At 47.1% G+C, this 23,279-nt stretch overlaps 1 protein-coding gene and 2 long non-coding RNA genes across 6 annotated transcripts in view; 1 reads left to right on the top strand and 2 right to left on the bottom strand.

The window, feature by feature from the left end:
* The window catches only part of SNX25 (sorting nexin 25), a 148,558-nt gene that overhangs the window by 121,116 nt on the left and 4,163 nt on the right, over positions 1-23,279 (top strand). Inside the window, exons 13-18 of one of the 4 annotated variants that reach the window (XR_007514929.1) lie at positions 360-500; positions 3,198-3,311; positions 8,898-9,062; positions 11,249-11,366; positions 16,052-16,201; positions 16,696-16,762. Coding sequence is in view for 3 of the 4 variants with exons in the window: in XM_049866249.1 (XP_049722206.1) it covers positions 360-500; positions 3,198-3,311; positions 8,898-9,062; positions 11,249-11,366; positions 16,696-16,762; positions 22,686-22,867 (787 nt within the window). In the remaining variant the exon portion in view is untranslated. Of the gene's footprint in view, positions 1-359; positions 501-3,197; positions 3,312-8,897; positions 9,063-11,248; positions 11,367-16,051; positions 16,202-16,695; positions 18,491-22,685; positions 22,868-23,279 lie in introns of those variants that run through there. The other 3 variants (XM_049866249.1, XM_049866248.1, XM_049866247.1) reach the window with 3 other exon arrangements.
* LOC126065797 (uncharacterized) lies at positions 17,767-20,181 on the bottom strand. Its single transcript, XR_007514934.1, has 3 exons — positions 20,162-20,181; positions 19,936-19,967; positions 17,767-17,813 (listed from the first exon to the last, which is right to left on the bottom strand). It is a non-coding gene; the product is annotated as an uncharacterized LOC126065797 (long non-coding RNA).
* Positions 17,855-19,725, bottom strand: LOC126065795 (uncharacterized). The gene is made up of 4 exons (XR_007514932.1): positions 19,676-19,725; positions 19,442-19,508; positions 19,247-19,343; positions 17,855-17,909 (listed from the first exon to the last, which is right to left on the bottom strand). It is a non-coding gene; the product is annotated as an uncharacterized LOC126065795 (long non-coding RNA).

Here is a 23,279-nt window from a genome sequence, read left to right as displayed (position 1 = left end):
CTCACCAGGGCACTTTGCTCTGGTAATCAGTTGTTGCTCCCTTTGAGGCTACAGCCTGTCAGATCCTTCTTATGCTTGGCATTTCTCTGACCTCCTCTCTGCTTTTAAAGGGTTCATGTGATTAGGTGAGGCCCACCCAGATAATCTCCCTACTTTAGGGTCTCCTGTGCCTTGTAAGGGTTTAGTGGGTGCCTTGTAATGTATAACGTAAACCAGCTGCTGGAATAAAATCCGTCGTATCCACAGCCTTGGGGATCAGGCAAGGCATGTACATTGGGGCGGGGGGATCCAGGGGACATTTGCCATTCTGCCTACCACATCTGCTCACCGTGCTTTTGGTGGTGGTGGTTGTTTTCAAGGTTACGGAAGAGAATGGTGAGCAGATGCCCTGTTACTTTGTCACGGTAAGCTTGCAAGAAGCTGGTGGAGTTGGAGCTAAGAACTGGACAGTCCCCAGAAGGCTCAGTGAGTTTCAGAATTTACACCGGAAACTGAGCGAGGTATGCGTGCTTGTGAACACAAGACTCTACACTTATGAGCAAGAAGAGATTCAAGATTCCTTTTACAGATACGGAAACCAATTAATCGTTTTCTTTTTTTGTTGATAATGGCAAGATGGCATTTTCTCATGGATCGTCCAGTCTGGTCTGAGTAGTTGAGGATAGATAACTGTCTGGGGTTTTTGTTAAAAATGTTTAGAAGCTGCTAACCTGGGTCAGTCCTTTTATCTGATAGATGAGGGAAACTGACCTCATAGAGCTTAATTGACTTGTCGTAAAAAAAAAAAAAAAAAAAAAATTTTTTTTTTTTTTTTAAGACACATAGTGGCCAAACCAGGAATAGAATCTAGTGGTCTTACTTTTGATTCATCATTCTTCCCACTTCTCCCCAGAAACTGCGTCTTCTCCAGCTCTCCTTTTGTTGGGGGTAATTGCGCTTTACTCCAACAATTAAAAAGTTCTTCAATCATTTCAATTTAGTTCTATTTCCCTCTTGCTCAGAATGAGCTGATACTGGTAAAACCCTGTGGTCACCTCTCAGACCTTCCTTTTGAAAATGATACAGTATATTTATTTCCTTTAACTTTGTCTTCAAGGGTCATTTTTAAACTGTCTTAATCACTAACTTCTGAATGCTCTAACTTCAACTCCTTTTAAAAAGATGGTGGCCAAAACTGGCTGGAGTACCACGGTGTTTCTGAAATAGATGCTGGTCACCACAGCATTGTGTAAAAACGTTTATAGCACACAGGAGTAAAATTTCCCCAAACTGTGGAGTAAAACTGACACTTCAGGAAGACCTACTGTTTACCCGTGAAAAACCATTGTGAACCCAAAGTTTTGCATCAGTCTAAATCTGCTGATGAAAAGCAGAAGGAAAGAGGAAAAGGAATCTCAGGGAGATTTTGAAATAAAATGTGCTTAGAAAATAAAAAAGTAATTACACTGAAGTAGAAGAAACAAACCTTGTTCCCCTAAAACGCGCGCGCGCGCGCACATACACACACAACGGAAACAAACCTTGTAAAGCTCCATGTCTGTCTGACCATCTCATTGTCCTCCTTCCTCATCTGTGGATGATTACTGGCTCTTCCTTGATCCTCATCTCGTTCCTATTGTATGCGTTTTCATCTTTTGAAAGAACCTTGCTCTTGACAGCTATGACGGGAAGCACCTTCCAGGTCCCTGGCGAATTTAATTTTCTCCCCCAGCTCTCACTGCCTGTTTCATTTCTCTAAAAATTTACCTGAATTTGGGTCCTGCCTTACAGCCTTCCTTGGCAGATGCCATTGTACTTGTGGTAGCTTGTATAGGAAAGGCCAGTTTTCGTTTTCCTTTGCCACCACGTAAGCACGTACATGCACTTGTCACTGTTGCTCGGTGTAACTTGTTGGGTGCTGTGCTGTGGCCAGACCAGAAGAGGGCTGCTGTGACCCTTCTGTGGACGGATGACCGCAGAGTAACAGCTGTGGCAGCACGCTCTGTGCTTGTTTGCTTTTCAATACCAGTCCGTTTCATCAAGCGTTTCAAGTGGCCCCAGCGCCTTCATGAAGGCCAATGTTTGAAATTGGGACAGACTGGCACAGTCTTGTGGGAATTGGTATAAGGTCAGGTAGACATGGGTTTTATTCCTGAGCCTCACATTTCTCATGTGTAAAACAGGAATGATGATAATTCTCAGCTCATAGACCTGTAGGGGTGAAGTAACACATGCCAAGTGTCCAGCACACTGCCTGACAGAGTGTAGGACTTCATCCACAAAGGGTGGCCTGTTACTGCTTTTTAATAAAGTGTTTTGTTATTAGATTGGTATTATCCAGTTTGCACTTGGAAGGCATGAGTATAGCTATAAATCAAGTTACTCTTTCCATTGTTTCTTTTGCAACTTTGATAACTTTTTACAGAGGTGGTATAAGTAAAACATGTTGTGATAGAAATAGTTTCTTCCTGTAACACAGGTATTCATGCCTAGCGTATTGTACTGCGGTTGTGTGTTGTAGAAACGTGTGTTTTGCAAACCCATCTTATCAGCCTGGTGCCATGGTTTCCCAGCTTTCAGGCATTTGTAGGTCTGGGATGAGTTGTAGCTTTTTTCTATCAAATGTCACATTCTTCCAGATTCTTTAAGCCTGATTAGTACGGACAGGTTTCCAGGCCTTAAATCTCAAAGGAACAAGTAGAGGAGGAAGATACTTGGTATGTTCTAGTTATAATGACCCTCTACTTTACCAAGCATGGTGTCCTTCTCCAGGGACTGGTCCCTCCTGATAACATGTCCAAAGTAAGTGAGACAAAGTCTTGCCATCCTTGCTTCTAAGGAGCATTCTGGCTGTAGTTCTTCCAAGACAGATTTGTTTGTTCCTCTGGCAGTCCATGGTGTATTCGGTATTCTTCACCAGCCCCATAATTCAGGTGTGTCAGTTCTTCTTTGGTCTTCCATTTCCATTTCAGTAGAGAGTCAGCGAAAAAGAGCACAGCTCTCTACGAGGTAGATTGACACAGTGGCTGCAACAATGGGCTCAAACACACCTGCCGTTGTGAGGATGGTACAGGCCAAGCAGTGTTTCATTCTGTTGTGCGTGGGGTCACTCTAAGTCAGAGCCGACTCAAAGGCATCTAACAACAACAATTATAACAGTTTTTTAAAGGATTAAAATATAGTTTCAAATACTAACATTCACTTTTTCCCTCCCACAGTGTTTCCCTTCTTTAAAAAAAGTCCAGTTGCCTTCTCTTAGCAAGCTGCCTTTCAAATCTGTTGATCAAAAGTTTATGGAGAAGTCAAAGAATCAATTAAATAAGTTTTTACAGGTAAGCAAGTGAAAAGTTTTGGATATGAGAAGGAAATTACTTATTTTGGGTTAAATTATCATCATCCTAAGCTTACTGGTTTGTTTCCAGTTCTCATGGTTTGTGCTGAATCTTCGAAATATTTGGTTTTGGTGTTTTTTTTTCCAACATTTTATTGAAGTATAACGTACATACTGAAAAGTGCACATATCATAAGTGTACAGCTTTCTCCATTTTCATGAACTAAACACATGTAACTAGCACCTAGTCCAAGAAACAGAGCATTGCCAGTACCCTCCAGCTTCCTTCCCGTCGCTGCCCCCACCACGCGTAGCCACCGTCCGACTTCTCACCGCAGCAGCTGGTTACAGTTGTTCCTCAGCTTCGTATGAATGGAATCATGCAGCGCGGACTCTTGTCCCTGACTTCTTTAATCAGATTCATCCTTCATGTTTTAGTTGTAGGCCGTTCATTTTCATTGCTGGAGAGGTTTTTCATTATATGCATACACTAGTTTATTTGTTCTGCTGTGGATGGGCATTGGGATAATTTCCATTTTGAGGCTATTACAAAGAGTGCTTCTGTAAACCTTTTAGTGCTTGTCTTCCGGTGAGTATATGTTGAGTGTGCACCTAGGGAGTGAGATTGCTGGGCTGTAGGGTGTGCATGTGTTCATCTTTAGTATGTAATGCCAGAGTGGTTCTAGAAATGTTTACAGTCTCAGCAGCAGTGTTCAGGGGTTCTGACTGCTCCACATTTTTGCGTGTGTTCGTGTGTGTGTGTGTGTGTGTGTGTGTGAATATATAAAAGAATTTCCCTTAGGAAATAAAATAAACGGACCTTAGAAGAACTTTCTGAGCTGTTTTATGGCAGAACTGGATAGAGAATTATTAATATTTAAATGTTCATATGAGAGAGAATTTAAAACTAACATTCATTTTGTTACTGATTCTGAATGTTTAGGAGATACTAAATGTACTTAGAATACACTATGTGATTAAGTCATTCAAACAAATTTAAGATCTTGTTTGTGACATGAATATGTGTAGGACAAGAACTTGATTTGGCCTTAGTCTTTGGTTTCTGAAAGCCCTTGGAATTCCCCAGCGATAGCGACATCTTTGTCTTCTAAGACAACCAGGTGACACGTAAATTTGTGCAAGTGAGTGGGGGCTACTCAGACTGCACGTGGCAGCTAACCTCAGGAAAGGAAAGGGGTATAACTCAGTCGTGCTCATTTAGTGATTCGGTGGATCATGACTATGCAGCGAGGCCCCGGGCGTGACCCTGTGGCGAGGGCCCGGGCGTGACCATGCAGGGAGGCCCCATCCCTGACTAGGCGGCGAGGCCCCTCCTGTGACCCTGCAGCGAGGCCCTAGGCCTGACTATGCGGCGAGGCCCCAGCCATGACTATGCAGTGAAGCCAATAAAACGCTTTGAGCATGGAAGTTTGGGGGCTTCCTAGATTGGTGAGAACGTTTGCTTTTGGGAGGGTGGCACATCCCTGGGGACAGCAGAAGCCCCCTGCCAGGATCCTTACCTGAAACGTCCTCACCTGATGTTCGTCTTCGTTTGTATCTTTTCCGGTTATAATAAATGGGTAACTGTAGGTACAGGTAGTCTGGGAATTCTGTGAGCCTTTCTAGAGAATTAACGAAGCCACAGGGGGCAGTAAAGGCCAGCAGGGGCCTGGATCTTTTTAACTTGTGAACTCTGCCTTAGCTGGGGGTGGCTAATTCGGACAAGGGCTGCACAGGCAGATGATTTGTGTGTTTTGTCCTGGCTCAGGGCAGCCAGGGGTGAGATAGCGTGCCACTAAGTGGCTGGCTACAAGGTAATGGAGGCCATGGAGCTGTGGCAAGGTGAGAACTGGATCCATTTCTAGGTGGAAACTGGATTCATGCTGATCTTTACCACGAAGTTAGCAGTGAAGGTGGGATTTGCCCACTTTGCCCCTTGTTTTGCATTGCAATATGTGTTATTAAAAATGCAAGATTTTTAAGCCCCAGGTATTTAGGTTTGAAATCCTCCAGCTGATTCTTTGGTTTTCCTCCAGACCCTGGGAGGGTCTCACTTTGGTCCTCCCAGGCTTCTGATAACTTGCCTGATATGCTGCAGAAATTGTGCTTATGTCTGTACTGTGGGGCCCCAGGGAGAGTTCAGTGTGTGCTCTTACTGGACAGGTGATGATGGAAATGGGTGAGTGAGTTCTGCTGTCGTGCCAGGAGACAGGGTGCTCTGGCACCCTGCTGGTGGGTGGAGTGGGCATGGCTAAGGGCAAGAGATCTGCGCTAAACCTGGGGAAGCAATGGTCTAAGTGCCCGTTTGTCTTTTAACTCAAAGGAAATGATGGCTTAAATTGTTTTTTGTTTTCTCAAGAGTTTATTTTAAAGTTCTGACCACTCCGTGTGTTTAGGTAGGCTGCCCAGCAGGCTGCAGTTCAGAAGGCCAGCCCGTAGACTGTCCAGAGAAAGGGATTCCATCGAATGTTCTTTTGTTGTTGTTAGCTGCCTTTGAGTTGTCTGTCTCGTGGTGATCTTAGGTACAACAGAAAGAAATGTTGCCCATCCCGTGTTATCCTCATGATCGCCAGCATGTTAGAGTCCATCTAACGCAGAGTCCATCAACATTCATGTTTTTTTTACGTGAATGTTTAGGTATGACAGATGGTTCGCTATAAAAAACCCAAACCAAACTCGTCATCAAACTGATTCCAACTCGTAGCGACCCTCTACAGCAGAGTAGAACTGCCCCCTAGGGTATCCAAGGAGCAGCCGGTGGATTCAAACTGGCGACCTTTTGGTTAGCAGCTGAGCTCTTAAACATTGTGCCTCCAGGACTCGCCTATCAAGGCATACTAATAATACAGACATTTAATAATATAGCTGATCATTCTTGGCCATGCCATCGAACGTGTGCCCTGCTTCAGGCCTGTACACCAGCTTCTCCATCCCTCAAACACAGCAACTACTCCAGCCATGCTGAACGCCTTTGCCTTTTCCTTCAACAGAGCTCTGCCCACTTCTGGGCATGCACACGCTGCTCACTATTCTCAGGAGGCTCCACACCTTTCTCTTTAGATCTTCCCTAAACCACACCAAACCCCCTGCTCTCGAGTCAATTCTGATTCACAGCGATCCTCTAAGACAGAGAAGAGCTGTCCCATAGGGTTTCCGAGGCCGTAATTGGTACAGAAACAGACTGCCACATCTTTCTCCCACAGAGCCGCTGGTGGGTTCCAACCACTGACCTTTTGGCTTGCAGCTGAGTGCATAACCACTGCACTACCTTCAGTAGAATAAAATAACATGTTCTGAATGTTTGGACGGAGTGGGGGTTAGGAGGTGGGGTTTCATTCTCAGCTTAAAAATTATGGGATCCCAATTATTTCTTGTTTCTCAGACATTATCTTTGATGATATATTTCTAATATTTCATGCAGAATTTTATTTTCCTTTATAATAGAATATAATTTAGGCAAAAGATTCATCACTATTAACAATTTCTTTATTTATATTGGTTGTATTAAGTTTGAGACTTAACCATCAGTATAATTTTCTGTTATTTTATAAAGTAACGTTGGAGTGTGAATTAGCTGAAGGATCAGGGAAGGGGCGAGTATCTCATTCCTCATCCACCCTCACATGCCAGGTGAACTGAACATTTAAAATTCTGAAGAAGACAGGGGAGGTCAGCACAACTGGACTAAACCAAAAGCAAAGAAGTTTCCTGAATAAACTGAATGCTTCAAAGGCCAGAGTAGCGTGGTGGGGCTTTGGGGACCATGGTTTCAGGGGATATCTAAGTCAATTGGCGTAATAAAATCTATTAAGAAAGCATTCTGCATCCCACTTTGGAGAGTGGCATCTGGGGTCTTACACGCTAGCAAGCGGCCATCTGAGATGCATCAATTGGTATCAACCCACCTGGATCAAAGGAGAATGAACACCAAGGACACAAGGTAATTACGAGGCCAAGAGACAGAAAGGGCCACATGAACTAGAGACTACATCATCCTGAGACCAGAAGAACTAGATGGTGCCCGGCTACAACCAATGACTGCCCTGACAGGGAACACAACAGAGAACCCCTGAGGAAATAGGAGAGCAGTGGGACTCAGACCCCAAATTCTCATAAAAAGACCAGACTTAATGGTCTGACTGAGACTAGAAGGACCCTGGTGGTCATGGCCCCCAGACCCTCTGTTGGCCCAGGTCAGGAACCTTTCCCGAAGCCAACTCTTCAGACATGGATTGGACTGGACAATGGGTTGGAGAGAGATGCTGATGAGGAGTGAGCTTCTTGGATCAGGTGGACACTTGAGACTATGTTGGCATCTCCTGCCTGGAGGGGAGATGAGAGGGTGGAGGGGGTTAGAAGCTAGCAAGATGGACATGAAAAGAGAGTGGAGGGAGAGAGCGGGCTGTCTCATTAGGGGGAGATTAATTGGGAGTATGTAGCAAGGTGTATGTAAGTTTTTGTGTGAGAGACTGACTTGATTCGTAAACTTTCACTTAAAGCACAATAAAAAAATATATATTAAAAAAAAATTCTGAAGAAGGAGTAAAGGCCTGTTTATTGGGTACAGGGGTCAGGAAGGCAGTAATGAAACTGACTTGCCCAGACCCTTAACCTCCTTCCTGGTACCTGAGGCAGGACCTGCCCTCCGTCAGACCACTCCGCTGTGGCTCATGAAGCTGGCGCTGTCCCTAGATCTCCATTCCCCTGAGGCAGGACCTGCCTGTGGTCAGAGCACTCTGCTGCGGCTCATGACGCTGGTGAACCTGCAGTGCTGATGCTGTCCCCAGTCCCTGAGTGGCAGTACTGGGCCCTCTCAAGGTTGCTGGCTCTAGGAAGGATCTTATATAATCATGTAAACAAGCACTTCTTGGGAGGTGGCCGCACAGTGGAATTGTTTCCTGCAGGCAGACCACCATGGGATAACTCAGTTCTTTTTTCAGCTGATGTACACAGCCTGACCATAGCCATAAACGGGTGGTTCAGTGCTGTCCATGTGTAATGTGCAAAAGTTAAGTTGTTCAGACATAAATGAGTGGAAGTTAAGTTGACTTTTGAAGGCGGTGCCCGGGAGGTAAGCTGTATGCGAAGTAAGAATTTTTTGTTGCAGGAACTGGAATGAGTAAGGATTGTGCAAACCAGAGTGAGTTCTCTTGTCTGCACAGTATCCCCCATACGCAGAGTGGTTAGGACACGCTCAGTTAACCTGGAGAGGAGTGTTTGCCGTTAAAGTCATTGAGAATTGGTCTTAAATGTTTTATTTCAGGGGGAAAAGAGAACGATTTTAGGTTCAGAATTAGGATGAAAGTAGATCCCCCAACACAGTCAGTTCTGCCTTGTTTGCCTTTACTTGGGGGCCTGGTGGCATGGTGGTTAAGTGCTCGGCTGCTAACTGAAAGGTTGGCAGTTCAAATCCACCACCCACTCCTTGGCAACCCTACGGGCAGCTCTCCTCTGTCCTATAGGGTCGCCATGAGTCTGAATCAACTTGCTGGCAATGGGCTTGGTATTTGGTGCCTTTACGTGTAGTGGCTCCTGGTAGCGTGGATATGTTCCTATTGAGGAATGATCAGTTCTCTTTCTTTCACAGAACCTGCTCTCAGATGAAAGACTGTGTCAGAGTGAAGCACTCTATGCCTTTTTGAGCCCTTCTCCTGACTACCTCAAGGTCATTGACGTGCAGGGGAAAAAACCCACTTTTTCATTAGCCTCATTTTTGGAAAGACTTCCTCGTGACTTTTTCTCCCACCAGGAGGTGAGTCATTTAAAGGTGGTTCAATTTTGTAATATATTTAACTGGGTGTCTTTTTGAAGGCTGTTTGAATTAACAGATATTTGTTGAAAGAATGTTGCTAATGGGAACAAAAGCAAATGTGTCTATTTTCGGTGATTATCTCCATCATATTTGGGGGCACTTGCTTGTCCTCCCCCACAAGCCACTTGGAAGAGATAAGGTACAGCACTAAAAGGATTAGTGAAGGTGGGAAAGTGAAATATGAATGGGAGTTCTCTAGGAGACCCCTACGGGAAAGCAGTCCTGAGGGGGGGAAAGCTAAGGAGCCCCCTACAGGAAAGCAGTTCTGGCTCGGGGAGCTGAGGAGCCCCCTACAGGAAAGCAGTCCCTGGCGGGGGGGCGGGGTGGAAGCTGAGGAGCCCCCCTACAGGAAAGCAGTCCTGGGGGGGGTGGGGAAGCTGAGGAGCCCCCCTACAGGAAAGCAGTCCTGGGGGGGTGGGGAAGCTGAGGAGCCCCCCTACAGGAAAGCAGTTCTGCGGTGGGGGTAGGGGGGAGAGCTGAGTGAGGACAGTTGTTGTGGATGAGTAGGAGGTTCAGGAATGAGGAGGGTGTGTTTGGAATAGTCAGTTTGTCCTTTGAGGAGAGGGAGGCGTTCCGTGTTGGTCTAATGGAAGATGAGGCAAAGGGTAGAGGGAAGGAGCAGGGCCGTTGAAGGCCTCAAATGCCACACTGAGGAGTTGAGACTTTATTCTTTGGGAATGGAGAACCATGGAACGTTTTCAAAGCAAGAAGACTCTAGCAAATATAGCTATGCGTAAAGGAATGAATCAAGAGAGACTTCAGATATTTGTGTGACCTTATATTTTGGGCTTCAGCCCAACCTAAGTTTAAGCCACTGGAACCCCTTTCTTCACTCTCTAGCAGATTGCACAAGAACATCTCCAAAATTTGGCATCTCCTTAGTCCATCCCCAAATGCCACTGTCCTCACTCACGTACCTCACCAGGATTGGTTTAAAGAGTTTGGATAGATGGAGATGAAAAGCAGCATTCTACTGTTACTGCATTCTGAGCTGGGGGATAAATCAGTGTAGACCCTATAACATACTCACATCTGTGTTCAGGTTGATGGTAAACCCGCTTCCCTGCCAAGCTTCTGTCCCACATCTTTTGTTCGTGGCCATCCATGCTGTGTCTGCCTGTACTTGGCTACTTACCTCCATTATCCCCCATTTATTCCTGAACCCCCTGGGGTTTACATTACAGCTCAGTAACTACTGAGGTTACTCTTTGAAGGTGAGCATCCATGGCCACATCCAGTGGCTTCCTCTCAGTCCTCCCCTTCCTCAACCTCTTTGAAGTCTTTGATGTTGCTGGGCTTGTGTGTATTTTTAGAGATCTTCTCCCACTTCTGTGGCTTCTCCTTAGTCCTTTCCTCAGCTCACCCAGTGTAGACACCCCCCAGTGTCTTGTCATTGGTGCCACCACTCCAGCTTTCACCTGTATGCAGACATTAGAATGGCCTTCCTCACCCGGCCTTCCACTGTCTGATGTTTGCACCTCTGTGGTACCGCCCCATCCTGCCTGACAGAAGCAGCTGCTTGTGTATTTGTGAGTCTCCCAGGTAGTCGTGGACCACTGAAAGGCTGGCTCCATCACACTCGTTTGCACCAGCTTGGTGCCTGGCGTATCGTAAGTTCTGAACAGAACCGTGCAGATAACACAGGTCAGGAAATGAGAGTAGCTGAAGTACGGAATAAAAGCTTGAGTCAAAACTTTGCAAATAGCTAAATTACTTTCAGATGCATATGTTTTTTTTTTTTTTTAAAAAAAAAAAGTGAATTTAAAGTCATTTAAGTTTAAAAGCCTTTTAAACTTAAGATGATTAGAAAACATTTGTTAATTCACTGGTTGTTTGTATAGTGACAGAGTTTAGAATTAACTTAAAGTTTGAATCAGGCTCCTCCCTCAGGTTAGATGTGTTCTGTCCATCATGTTGGAAATAGATTTCTGCATTTGGAAAGTTGAAGGATTATGTAAGGCTAAAATCTGAGCCAATAGTTTGGAATTTACTTTTTTTTTTCCGATTAAAAAAAAAAAACAAACGAGGACTTATTTTGTTTGGAATTTACTTTTGAAGAAGGAGAACACGTCTACCCGTGTTCTTGGATACGTGCTCTGATTCCTGTGACTTTGCTGCACCCGCAGGAGGAGACAGAGGAGGACAGTGACCTGTCAGATTATGGTGATGACATGGATGGGAGGAAAGACGCCTTGGCTGAACCGTGTTTCATGTTGATTGGGGAGATTTTTGAACTTCGAGGAAGTAAGCTTCTTTGTTATTATTTAGTGGTATTTGCTGGTTAAGTGACACACACACACACACCCTCACGCACACCTAATATCCCTTTATTCCTGAAGTGAATCAGACATGTATTTATATTCATACATTCATTCACTAAACACATTTTTTAAAAATGTATTTATTGTGCTTTAGGTGAAAGTTTATAAATCAAGTCAGTCTCTTATACAAAAAGCCATACACAGCCCAACGTGCACTCCCAGCTGCTCTCCCCTTAATGAGACAGCACATTCCTCCTTTCTACCCCGTATTCCCCGTGTCCATTCAACCAGCTTCTGTCCCCCTCTTCCTTCTCATCTCACCACCAGACAGGAGTCGCCTGCGTAGTATATGTGTCAAGCCACAAAGTTCACTCGTCACCAGCACCATTGTCTATCTTATAGTCCAGGCCAATCCCTGTCTGTAGAGTTGGTCTCGGGAATGGTTCCAGTCTTGGGCTATCAAAGGGTCTGGGGACCCTGACCATGAGGGTCCCTCCGGTCTCAGTCAGACCATTAAGCCTGGTCTTTTTACGAGAATTTAAGATCTGCATCCCACTGCTCTCCTGCTCCATCAGGGATTCCTGTTGTATTCCCTGTCAGGGCAGTCTCAGTGGTAGCCAGGCACCATCTAGCTCTTCAGGTCTCAGGCCAATGAAGTCTCTGGTTTATGTGGCCCTGTCTGTCTCTTGGGCTCATATTTACCTTGTGTCATCAGTATTCTTCATTCTCCCTTGCTCCAGATGGGTTGAGACCAATTTATGCATCTTAAATGGCCGCTTCCTAGTGTTTATGACCCCAGACGCCTCTCACCAAAGTGGAATGCAGGCCATTTTCTTAATACATTTTGTTATGCCAGCTGACCTAGATGACCCCTGAAACCATGGCCCCCACACCCCTGTCCCTGCTACTCTGGCCTTCAAAGCTTTTGGTTGTATTGAGGAAATTTCTTTGCTTTTGGTTTAGTCCAGTTGTACTGACTATCCCTGTGTTATGTGTTGCCTTTCCCTTTACCTAAAAAAATTCTTGTCTACTATCTAGTTAGTGAATATCCCTCTCCCTCCCTCCCTACCCTCATAACCATCAAAGTATATTTTCTTCTGTTTAAACTTTATCTGGAGTTCTTATAATAGTGGTCTCATACAATATTTGTCCTTTTATATTTGACTAATTTCACTCAGCATAACGCCTTCCAGATTCCTCCATGTTATGAAATTAAACACATATGTTTAAGGGCTAGCCAAACACTATGTTGGGAACCAAGGATATAACCTTCAGACAGATATTGCCTCTGTACTCATGGAGCTTAGGGTTCTCATTTACCCAGCACCATGTTCCACTGAATACAGAAAGACAAAAGTCATTGCATTTGTTAAGTGACTCAGAACATCAAAGTTTTACCTCCAGAAGTTATGAGAACCTAATTTTGTTAGCAGAGGAAGAACCCTGTTGTCGAAGGTGAGGTTTTGGTGCTGTTTTCAGCCACCTTTGTTCCTCAGGCAGAGGTTCTCACTGCAGCAGGGAGAGGAGGCAGGGGTAGTTTGCCCCCCAGGGATATTTGGCGATGTCTGGGGACATTTTGTTGGTGTTGTCACAAATTAGGGAGGAGAAGGTGCACAGGACAGCGCCCCCCAACAGAGAATTACCTGCTCAAAATGTCAGCAAGTGCCAAGGTTGAAAATCCTGCCCTAGAGTTTCTGAGGGAGATGTGCTTAGAAGAAACAACAGCAAAATGGGAGCCAGAATACCATTTTTAAAGAGCTGCAGAAGTGCCTGGACCCCCCCACCCCAAACGCAGCACTTCAGTGAAAGGTCAGATGGGAGCGCATGGCTTCATCTTGAGTCTTTAATAGGGCTGTCTTCCTATTCCACAGGGCCCCAAAACAATAAATCATGAGACCAGAATCCTACCTGGAGCTTAGAGGTGCCAAAAGGTATACCCAGCCACCTAGAAGGGGAAGCAAATGAGAAGAGCAAGGATTTGCAAGGCACAGTAATGTCACCTGCCAGTAAAGTGTTGCCCCGTGAATGCCCTGGACTCTGTTCACTCAGATCAGCACCTTTCCCCTTAAGGGAAGAGATGGGCTAAGAGTTGTTCCTGTGTGGGAAACAAGGCTACAGCAGCATCCCTTCTTATTTATCTGTCCCTTAACGCAGCACTTGAAGAATCGTTAGCAGGTGGAAAAAATTTCAAGTGCTGTTAAACACTTGTTGTGCTAGTCTTAGGTGTCTAATCCTCAGTAATACTGTAAACGCCTGTCCCGTGGTCCAAAACCAAAAACCAAGCCCAGTGCTGTCGAGTCGATTCCGACTCATAGCGACCCTATAGGACAGAGTAGAACTGTCCCGTAGAGTTTCCAAGGAGCATCTGGCAGATTCGAACTGCTGACCCTTTGGTTAGCAGCCGTAGCACTTAACCACTATGCCACCAGGGTTTCCAAGGTGATCAGTAAGACGCCTGAGTGGATGGACTGACGAGTGAATGGACAAGAAAATTTTAAGTGCAGAAATTATCTTTGAACATGAATGAATTATCACTGAACTTTTTTCCCCCAAGCCAAAGCTAAGAAAATATATCAATCAGCCAGTAATTTTGGAGCATATATTTTATATATATAGCCCTGTAGGGTAAACAAAAAATATATCAGATGTAGGTTCTGCCTTCAGTGAGTTTATAGTATAAGGGCTTTACAGATGTAACTCACACTAAGTAGGAGACCAAGTTACATTCTAGACTACAGGCAGAGATTTATATATAAGGATGTTCGTTTTAGTGAAAAAAAGTTGGAACTAAGCTAAACTTCAGAAATGGGGAAAGTCAAATTATTTAAGACATACCCGTATGATGGAATATTATCCAAATATTAAAAATCCTTTCAGATGTAAAAGTTGTGACCTTTTCATGTTTTCGACACTTTAAGGTATATACTGATGTTTAACTTGATTCAGTATTAAAAAACAAACAAAAAATAAGCACTCCACCCAAAATCTGAATATGGTGTCTGACTTCCTCAGTGAAATCTGGCCCGTTAAACCGTGAATTCCCCCTTTTTCCCATAGAGTTGATAGGAATGGGAAGCATTATCCTGGCCTTTGCTAGTGCGTCCTTCGTGATGCAGAGGCCAAGAGAGGTGAGGACTGGCAGAGCCAGTGGGGCAAGAGTGGGGCTGCGAAGCTGCCTTTGCCGTGTGTGCTGCCTCCCCCGTGGTCCTGCTCAGAAGCGTATTTGGTTTTGCTAGTGACATTTCAGAGGGGAATAAATAGAACATCACTTAAAATGAGATGTGATATATTTGCCATCAGCAGAATCCTAGTTCTGCTGCAGCTGCCTCTGTTGAACAAGTGAGTCCTTAAAAGAAATGATGGTTTTTTTTTTTTTTTTTTTAATGTGTGTTGTGGGGCTGGGGAAGGGTAGGAAAAAACAGTAGAGTAAGAGGAGATCGGGGTGGTGGAGATTTGCACCAAAACCGTATCTGGTTCCTGCTCAAGTCAGTCTGTAAAAAGACCAGTAATAAGCCTTTCTTGTAACCAGTCACACGGCTGTGAGACCTCCTGGCTGGAGCTGAGACACGTCCTCAGACCTCGGGGTTCCTACCTCCCTGCTGCCCTAGCACCCTGCTGCCCTAGCAGGACCCAGTGACAGCGAGCTATCATCACGGCCTCCCTGGTGGCACATCTGCTGAGGATAACAACTCTGCTACACTGGCCTCGTGCTTCTGAATTCCGTCAAATGTCTCAAGACGTTTCTGAGGCGTAGTTGTGACATTAAAAGGAGCCCTGGTGGCACGGTGGTTAAAGTGCTCGACTGTTAACAAAAGGTCGGCAGTTTGAAACCACCAGTGGCTCTGCAGGAGAAAGATGTGGCAATCTACTTCCGTAGAGATTTACAGCCTCGGAAACCCTCTGTGGCCGCTGTGAGTCGGAACCGATTCGACAGCAGTGGGTTTGGTTTTGGTTGGTCTGACACTAACGCTTGATTTTTGCTTAAAGGATTGTTAATGACACAACTGTAACTGGACATTTAGATCCACTTAAACATTAGAAATGACTTTAGAATGTCTAAACCGAGGCTGTCTTGACTGTTGACTTCTGTTGGTGCAGCTCCCATTGTATGGAGATGCCTGTGGATTTGTTCTTTCTGTGTTTTCGTACTGAGCGCCAGAGCCCCGAGCCCTTGGCCCCAATAGACTGAGGTGTGAATTTCCCACGTGTCAGCCAAACACTTCAGTGAATGGAGGTGAATATAAATGGAAATTTGGGGTTAAATTCCAATTTGTGGACGTACAACATCCTCACAGCATTTCTTTGCCTTCTTTTTGGTTTATGTTCATTCTTTACCTATAAAAATGTGTCTCCATGCTAATAATGAAAATTTAGATTTGTAAAACTCTCCACAAAGCCTTTTCACACGTAATATTGACAAGACCCCCAGAGCAAAAAAAGCAAGTGTTCCTATCATCCTTTGCCAGATGAGGAAGCTGAGGCTAGGGGGTGATTTATGGCCAGCTCCTATATGAAGGCCAGGTGGTACAGTGGTTAAGGACGTGACTGCTTACTGAAAGGTTGTGGGTTCAAACCCACCAGCCACTCCGAGGGAGAAAACTGGCAGTCTGCTTCTGTAAAGATTACAGCCTTGGAAACCCTATGGGGTGACTCTATTCTGTTCTGTAGGGTCACTATGAGTGGGAATCGACTTACGGCAGTGGTATATGGACACCGTAGGAAGTGGTGCAGCAGAGTGTTCAGTTCACATCTGACTCAAGATCCTGGCTCTTTGCAGTTCACCTTTCCTCCTCCAAAAGTGTGAAATGTACTTAAAAAGTACGTGACGATCTACAACTACTATCGAAATGCAAGCATTTAGACATGTCAGTTTATTAATAATCTCAAAATATTTGTCAACATTTGACTACAGATATTTCTCATTCAGAGTGGTATGTTAGAAAATCGGGTCGCATGAGCCAGACAGAAATCAGAAATAGGAATTACTCTGTCTGCCAGTGGGAGAGAGACATGTTGTCAGTAACCCAGCAACATAGGAAGTGGAGTATTTCCACTTGCTAGCTCAGCTGTTGTTCAGGCACTGAAAAGCTGTAGAAACTCTTAGCTCATATTTTTTCCCTTGCTAAGCAGAAAATAGGAGTTTTTCTGGACAGAAGTTGCTAGTCTAGACCTCAGGTCGGCAGATACTATAGGCCTGACTTGTTGTCAGGGCTCAGACTGAATTAAATGCATAGATTTATGCTTTGCACAGCTATGAAAACGTCATGGTTTGGTATCCTGTGATAACACTTTTCCTCTGGTTTACATTTTAGTGTTTAAATGGGTGAGAAGAACATTAATTGCTCTTGTTCAGGTCACTTTTGGAAGAACCATCAACAAGTGAGTAACACGAAATTAATGTTTTAATTCTTGCTTTACTCTTTGTCTTAGTAGTCAGATTACTTCATGGTATGGTAGCCAGTGATCTCTCTAGCTGGAGGGATTTTATTTTCTCTTAATTTTGTTTCTGTTATGATTCTAAGATTGAATAGGGAAGCTGATTTCTGGAAGAGTTTCTGCCACTGCGTTGTATGATGAATTAGACAGTAAAAGCTGGAGCTAGTTCTGACGTTCCGGCCAGCCATGGTCAGAAGGTTCTGTTCTGTGAAGTTCTTGACTGGTTTGAGTGTCTTGGGTGTAGTGTTTTCATGCCACATTATGGGAGGAGGGAGTGTAATCAGTCCTGAGCCAGAATGAAAGCGAGGTGAGGATCACATGGCAGGTGTTTATTTGAAGGGAAATACAAACCTCATATTATCGACGCAGCATTAAAATGGTAATTCTTCTTGTTAGTTAATACTTGAGTCTACATCAGGTATGTGTTTGTGTGTGTCTTATTCATATAACACTATTGTAAATGGTGTGTTTAGTCTGTTGTGTTTATACATTATCCATATACATAGAAATATGTATATTATATATGTACGCATCTGTCACAGAGTGTTCTAGTGTTGTTCATGAAAAGCAATCCACATTTTGGTCATTCATTTATGTAAGCCCAGTGGGTCTGTTACGGAGAACTCACAGTGAATTAATATTAGTTTCTAGTAAAATATTGAGATTTTTCAAAACTGCAAAATTATGCAACCAGTGGAAGTCAAACAGAATCATTTCGATAGGTTTATAAAGAGTTGGGGGCAATGGTGGTTCAGTGGCAGGATTCTCACCTTTCATGCGGGAGACACGGGTTCAGCTCCCGGTCGGTGCACCTGGGCACAGCCACCCCCGTCTGTCAGCGGAGGCTTGGGTATTGCTGTGATGCTGAGCAGACTTCAGTGGAGCTTTCAGACCACGATGGACTAAGGAGGAAGGCCTGGTGATCTACTTAGAAAAAACAGCCAGTGAAGACGGGATGGATCAGAACGTCTGACCCCGCTGTGCAGGAGCCGACCTGACGGCAGACCCCGCTGGGCAGGGGCAGACTTGACACCTGATCCCGCTGTGCAGGGCCCGACCTGACGGCTGACCCCGCTGTGCAGGGCCCGACCTGACGGCAGATCCCCGCTGTGCAGGGCCCGACCTGACGGCAGACCCCGCTGGGCAGGGGCAGACTTGACACCTGATCCCGCTGTGCAGGGCCTGACCTGACGGCAGATTCCCGCTGTGCAGGGCCCGACTTGACGGCAGATCCCCGCTGTGCAGGGCCCGACCTGATGGCAGACCCCGCTGGGCAGGGGCCGACCTGATGGCAGACCCCGCTGGGCGGGGCCCGACCTGACGGCAGACCCCCGCTGGGCAGGGGCAGACTTGACACCTGATCCCGCTGTGCAGGGCCCGACCTGACGGCAGATCCCCGCTGTGCAGGGCCCGACCTGACGGCAGATCCCCGCTGTGCAGGGCCCGACCTGATGGCAGACCCCGCTTGGCAGGGGCCGACCTGATGGCAGACCCCGCTGGGCAGGGCCCGACTTGACGGCAGACCCCGCTGTGCAGGGCCCGACCTGACGGCAGATCCCCGCTGGGCAGGGGCCGACCTGACGGCAGACCCCGCTGGGCAGGGCCCGACTTGACGGCAGACCCCGCTGTGCAGGGCCCGACCTGACGGCAGATCCCCGCTGTGCAGGGCCCGACCTGACGGCAGATCCCCGCTGGGCAGGGGCCGACCTGACGGCAGACCCCGCTGTGCGGGGCCCGACCTGACGGCAGATCCCCGGTGTGCGGGGCCCGACCTGACGGCAGATCCCCGCTGTGCAGGGGCCGACCTGACGGCAGACCCCGCTGGGCAGGGACAGACTTGACACCTGATCCCGCTGTGCGGGGCCCGACCTGACGGCAGACCCCGCTGTGCGGGGCCCGACCTGACGGCAGACCCCCGCTGGGCGGGGCCCGACCTGACGGCAGACCCCCCGCTGTGCGGGGCCCGACCTGACGGCAGACCCCCCGCTGTGCGGGGCCCGACCTGACGGCAGACCCCCGCTGGGCGGGGCCCGACCTGACGGCAGACCCCCCGCTGTGCGGGGCCCGACCTGACGGCAGACCCCCCGCTGTGCGGGGCCCGACCTGACGGCAGACCCCCGCTGGGCGGGGCCCGACCTGACGGCAGACCCCCGCTGTGCAGGGCCCGACCTGACGGCAGACCCCGCTGTGCAGGGCCCGACCTGACGGCAGACCCCGCTGTGCAGGGCCCGACCTGACGGCAGACCCCGCTGTGCAGGGCCCGACCTGACGGCAGACCCCGCTGTGCAGGGCCCGACCTGACGGCAGATCCCCGCTGTGCAGGGGCCGACCTGACGGCAGACCCCGCTGTGCAGGGGCCGACCTGACGGCAGACCCCGCTGTGCGGGGCCCGACCTGACGGCAGATCCCCGCTGTGCGGGGCCCGACCTGACGGCAGATCCCCGCTGTGCAGGGGCCGACCTGACGGCAGACCCCGCTGGGCAGGGACAGACTTGACACCTGATCCCGCTGTGCAGGGCCCGACCTGACGGCAGACCCCGCTGTGCGGGGCCCGACCTGACGGCAGACCCCCGCTGGGCGGGGCCCGACCTGACGGCAGACCCCCGCTGGGCGGGGCCCGACCTGACGGCAGACCCCCCGCTGGGCGGGGCCCGACCTGACGGCAGACCCCCGCTGGGCGGGGCCCGACCTGACGGCAGACCCCCGCTGGGCGGGGCCCGACCTGACGGCAGACCCCCCGCTGGGCGGGGCCCGACCTGACGGCAGACCCCCCGCTGGGCGGGGCCCGACCTGACGGCAGACCCCCCGCTGGGCGGGGCCCGACCTGACGGCAGACCCCGCTGTGCAGGGCCCGACCTGACGGCAGACCCCCCGCTGGGCGGGGCCCGACCTGACGGCAGACCCCCCGCTGGGCGGGGCCCGACCTGACGGCAGACCCCGCTGTGCAGGGCCCGACCTGACGGCAGACCCCGCTGTGCAGGGCCCGACCTGACGGCAGACCCCGCTGGGCAGGGACAGACTTGACACCTGATCCCGCTGTGCAGGGGCAGACTTGACGGCAGACCCCGCTGTGCAGGGCCCGACCTGACGGCAGACCCCGCCGTGCAGGGCCCGACCTGACGGCAGACCCCGCTGTGCAGGGCCCGACCTGACGGCAGATCCCCGCTGTGCAGGGCCCGACTTGACGGCAGACCCCGCTGTGCAGGGCCCGACCTGACGGCAGACCCCGCTGTGCAGGGCCCGACTTGACGGCAGATCCCCGCTGTGCAGGGGCCGACCTGACGGCTGACCCCGCTGTGCAGGGCCCGACCTGACGGCTGACCCCGCTGTGCAGGGCCCGACCTGACGGCAGACCCCGCTGTGCAGGGCCCGACCTGACGGCAGACCCCGCTGTGCAGGGCCCGACCTGACGGCAGACCCCGCTGTGCAGGGCCCGACCTGACGGCAGACCCCGCTGTGCAGGGCCCGACTTGACGGCAGACCCCGCTGTGCAGGGCCCGACTTGACGGCAGCAGGACAGAGTCAGGCCTAGAGGGGCTGTAGAGGTTAGTGTGCCTCGTTTTGCAGGTGAGGAAGCCGTGACCCAAGGAGGTCAAGTGACATACCTAAGGCCACAGGGATGGTCAGTGATAGGAGGAACCAAGACTCCCGCCCACCCCCAGCATGGGGCCTGCTTTTCCCAGCCATGACTTATGTTGTCTTTGCAGCTGAAAGTTGGAACTGCCATTTTCAAGGCTTTTTAAATTGTAACTCTGTACTTAGTATTCTTTAAGAGATAAACATTAGGACTTTGAGTCAGATGCTAGAAATAAGAAAAAAGTCAGCTTTTTTTTAAACAGCAAAATAAAGTTTAAGATGAAATTTTTAGATTTTTCTAAGTGAAAGATTTAGTTGTCAAATATATGTAGAAAGTTAATTAATATGATAGTTTTATCATACAGATCCTATAAATTTTTCTGAAAAACATAGTGGAGAACACTTGTTATTTTTATTGATTTGCAAAAAGGATATATTTTCTTTGTAGTCATAAATAAAAATTTACCTTAAAAATTTAAAAAATGGCTTTAGCTGCTCATCAGAAGCTTATCCAGTTGATCTAAAATCAGACTTTTGTTTTAATCAGAAAAATGCCTGTTAACTTACTGTTACCATCTAAGGCAACCCTCTTACCTTAGTTATTGACAGGCCTTGGATAAAGAAATTTCCAAAATGACCTTATTTGCTCATTCATTTTCCTTTTCAGTTTCACCAGATCAGGGGGACTTTCCCTGCTGGTATTTGTGGCTGTTAGTTATAAACCGAGCAGCCGCGGCCTGTGAGTGGTGAATACACACGGCAGTGATTTCCACGGGCTGGAGGAGAGGCTCCCTTTAGACAATTTCAGGCTGTTCGTCTCAGTGGCCCTGTTTTCAGGAGAGAATGCAGAGACCTGGCCCTTTGCTATTTCTGCCTTCGGTGGATGATTACACATCGTGAAATTAAGCAGCAGTTTTTTTTACAGCGTATCCCTCCTGCCCTGTGCAAGTAAAATTTCACATACCAGCATTGCTTCAAGAGCTTCCTACAGGTTTTGTCTAACAGAAAATCAGACCTAAACTGGTAAAACAGACTTAGGTTATGGCCTTTGGGAAAAGTCACTTACCTAATTTTAAGCTGTAAATTGAAAATTTCTTCCTGTAATGTTAATGATTAACCCAAAACAAGACTACAGAACAAAAACAAGATGCTGACATATTTCTGTAGATTTTTCTTAGGAATGCAGACGGGCAGTCTCTCTCAAAGCAGAGGTTGTTAGTAACTTTATTTGGTCTGTATTTGTACTGCACAGTTCAAAGCAATGTAGGGAAGTATCTTGGGAAACATGTAGTTATACACAGAATTAACATTGTAGTTTTGACTCAGTGGAGTTTAGACGTTCAGTTCAGTAGTGGCTGATCGCTGTGTACGATGTATTATGTTTGAAACACCTGTTTCAGATACCATTTCTGAAAATCTTACCTCATCTCTTTAAAAAGCTGGTTGGGAAGTCAGATTCTTAAAGGACTTCTTGTTTTAATGCTGTTTTTGAATTGAGATTGAAATTTCAGGTCTTTCTAGTAATAATAACTGAGATGATTCTTAGCTACTCTTGGGCTCTTTGAACTGTGTTTTCTTGACTCCTGACAGCAGAAGTCCTGTAACTGGCTAGAATTTGACTAATGACTGAGGAAATGGGCTTGTGTGGAAGACCTGGGCAGCCAGATAAGAGCTCTTTGTGGGTAACTGCGCAAGTCAAATGTCTGCCCAGTTTTTCATTCACGTGGAAATTTAGAATGGGCTAGATTAGCAGTGTACCTTTTCAAAGTCCTTCACTTTGTGGTAAAAGGGAGTATCTTTTTTTCCTTGCCTCAGGAGCGTAGGAGAAGTCCCCCGGGTCGGAGTATTCTGCCCAGTTATCTGCCATAGCAACACTCAGAGACAGCTGGTGAAAAAGCTTAGGATCTCAGGGAGGTTTGCCAGGCCGTTTATGCCACTTCATGGAGAAGTTAGTGTATTGAGTACTGTGCGCAGTTAGAGTAGCTGCAAGCTTCAAAAAAATCAGTCAGTCCCCTCTCAGGTCCTGAATGTACAGACTGAAAGGTGCTGCACTCAAGCGTTTAGAGAAGTCATTGCCAATGAAAACGTGAGCCTCAGGGATGAGTGGCCATCCAGCAGTAAAAAATAAAAAACAACTTTCAAAGCCAGAGTTAAAAAAACCCAATTCATAGTTTATTCATCAACGTTTAGATCAGGCTGTATCTTAACCTACCCCCATTGATAAACGCCTTTTGAGAATAGAGTACAAAATTTTTAAAAAATCATCCAAGAAATATTTTTCTCTTAAAAGACAAATCCGGGATACAGTGAACTGGATTTTCAGTGAGCAAATGTTGGTTTACTACATCAGTGTTTTCCGGGATGCTTTTTGGCCAAATGGGAAATTGGCATCACCAACCACAATCAGAAACAAACAGCAAAGTCAGGAAACAAAACAGCGAGCACAGCAGAAGCTACTTGAAAACATTCCAGGTGAGGTCTGGGTTAGTGTCCTGAAAAGTGGAGGGAGAAAACGGGAATGTTAACCACTTTATTAAGGCATTTTATAGATATTAAAAAAAAAGTTGCCGTTGAGTCGATTCCGACCCATAGTGAGCCTATAGATATAAGCACGTATATATCTTAGGAAACAGTTACCATGAAAAAAATGATAATTTTTTTTGGGGGGGTGCATTTCTTGTCCTTTGATAAGAAATTACACTGAGAAGCTTAACAAGAGCACTACTGGTTAGAATACTTTCTTTTAACTAGAAAAATGTTTTAGAATAGATAATAAATTATGTGCTTTAGGGATCCTGCTGAAGTATACTGTTTGGAGAGCTTCATTTTTAATTGGGTAGCACTATATTAAAATTGTAGCCTGTGTAAATGCCTTTATGTTGAA

The sequence above is a fragment of the Elephas maximus genome, chromosome 22 (genome assembly GCF_024166365.1).
Source record: "Elephas maximus indicus isolate mEleMax1 chromosome 22, mEleMax1 primary haplotype, whole genome shotgun sequence".
Classification (NCBI taxonomy): Eukaryota; Metazoa; Chordata; class Mammalia; order Proboscidea; family Elephantidae; genus Elephas; species Elephas maximus.
The sequence above is the reverse complement of the archived record's forward strand: the minus strand, read 5'-3'. Positions and strand labels throughout refer to the sequence as shown.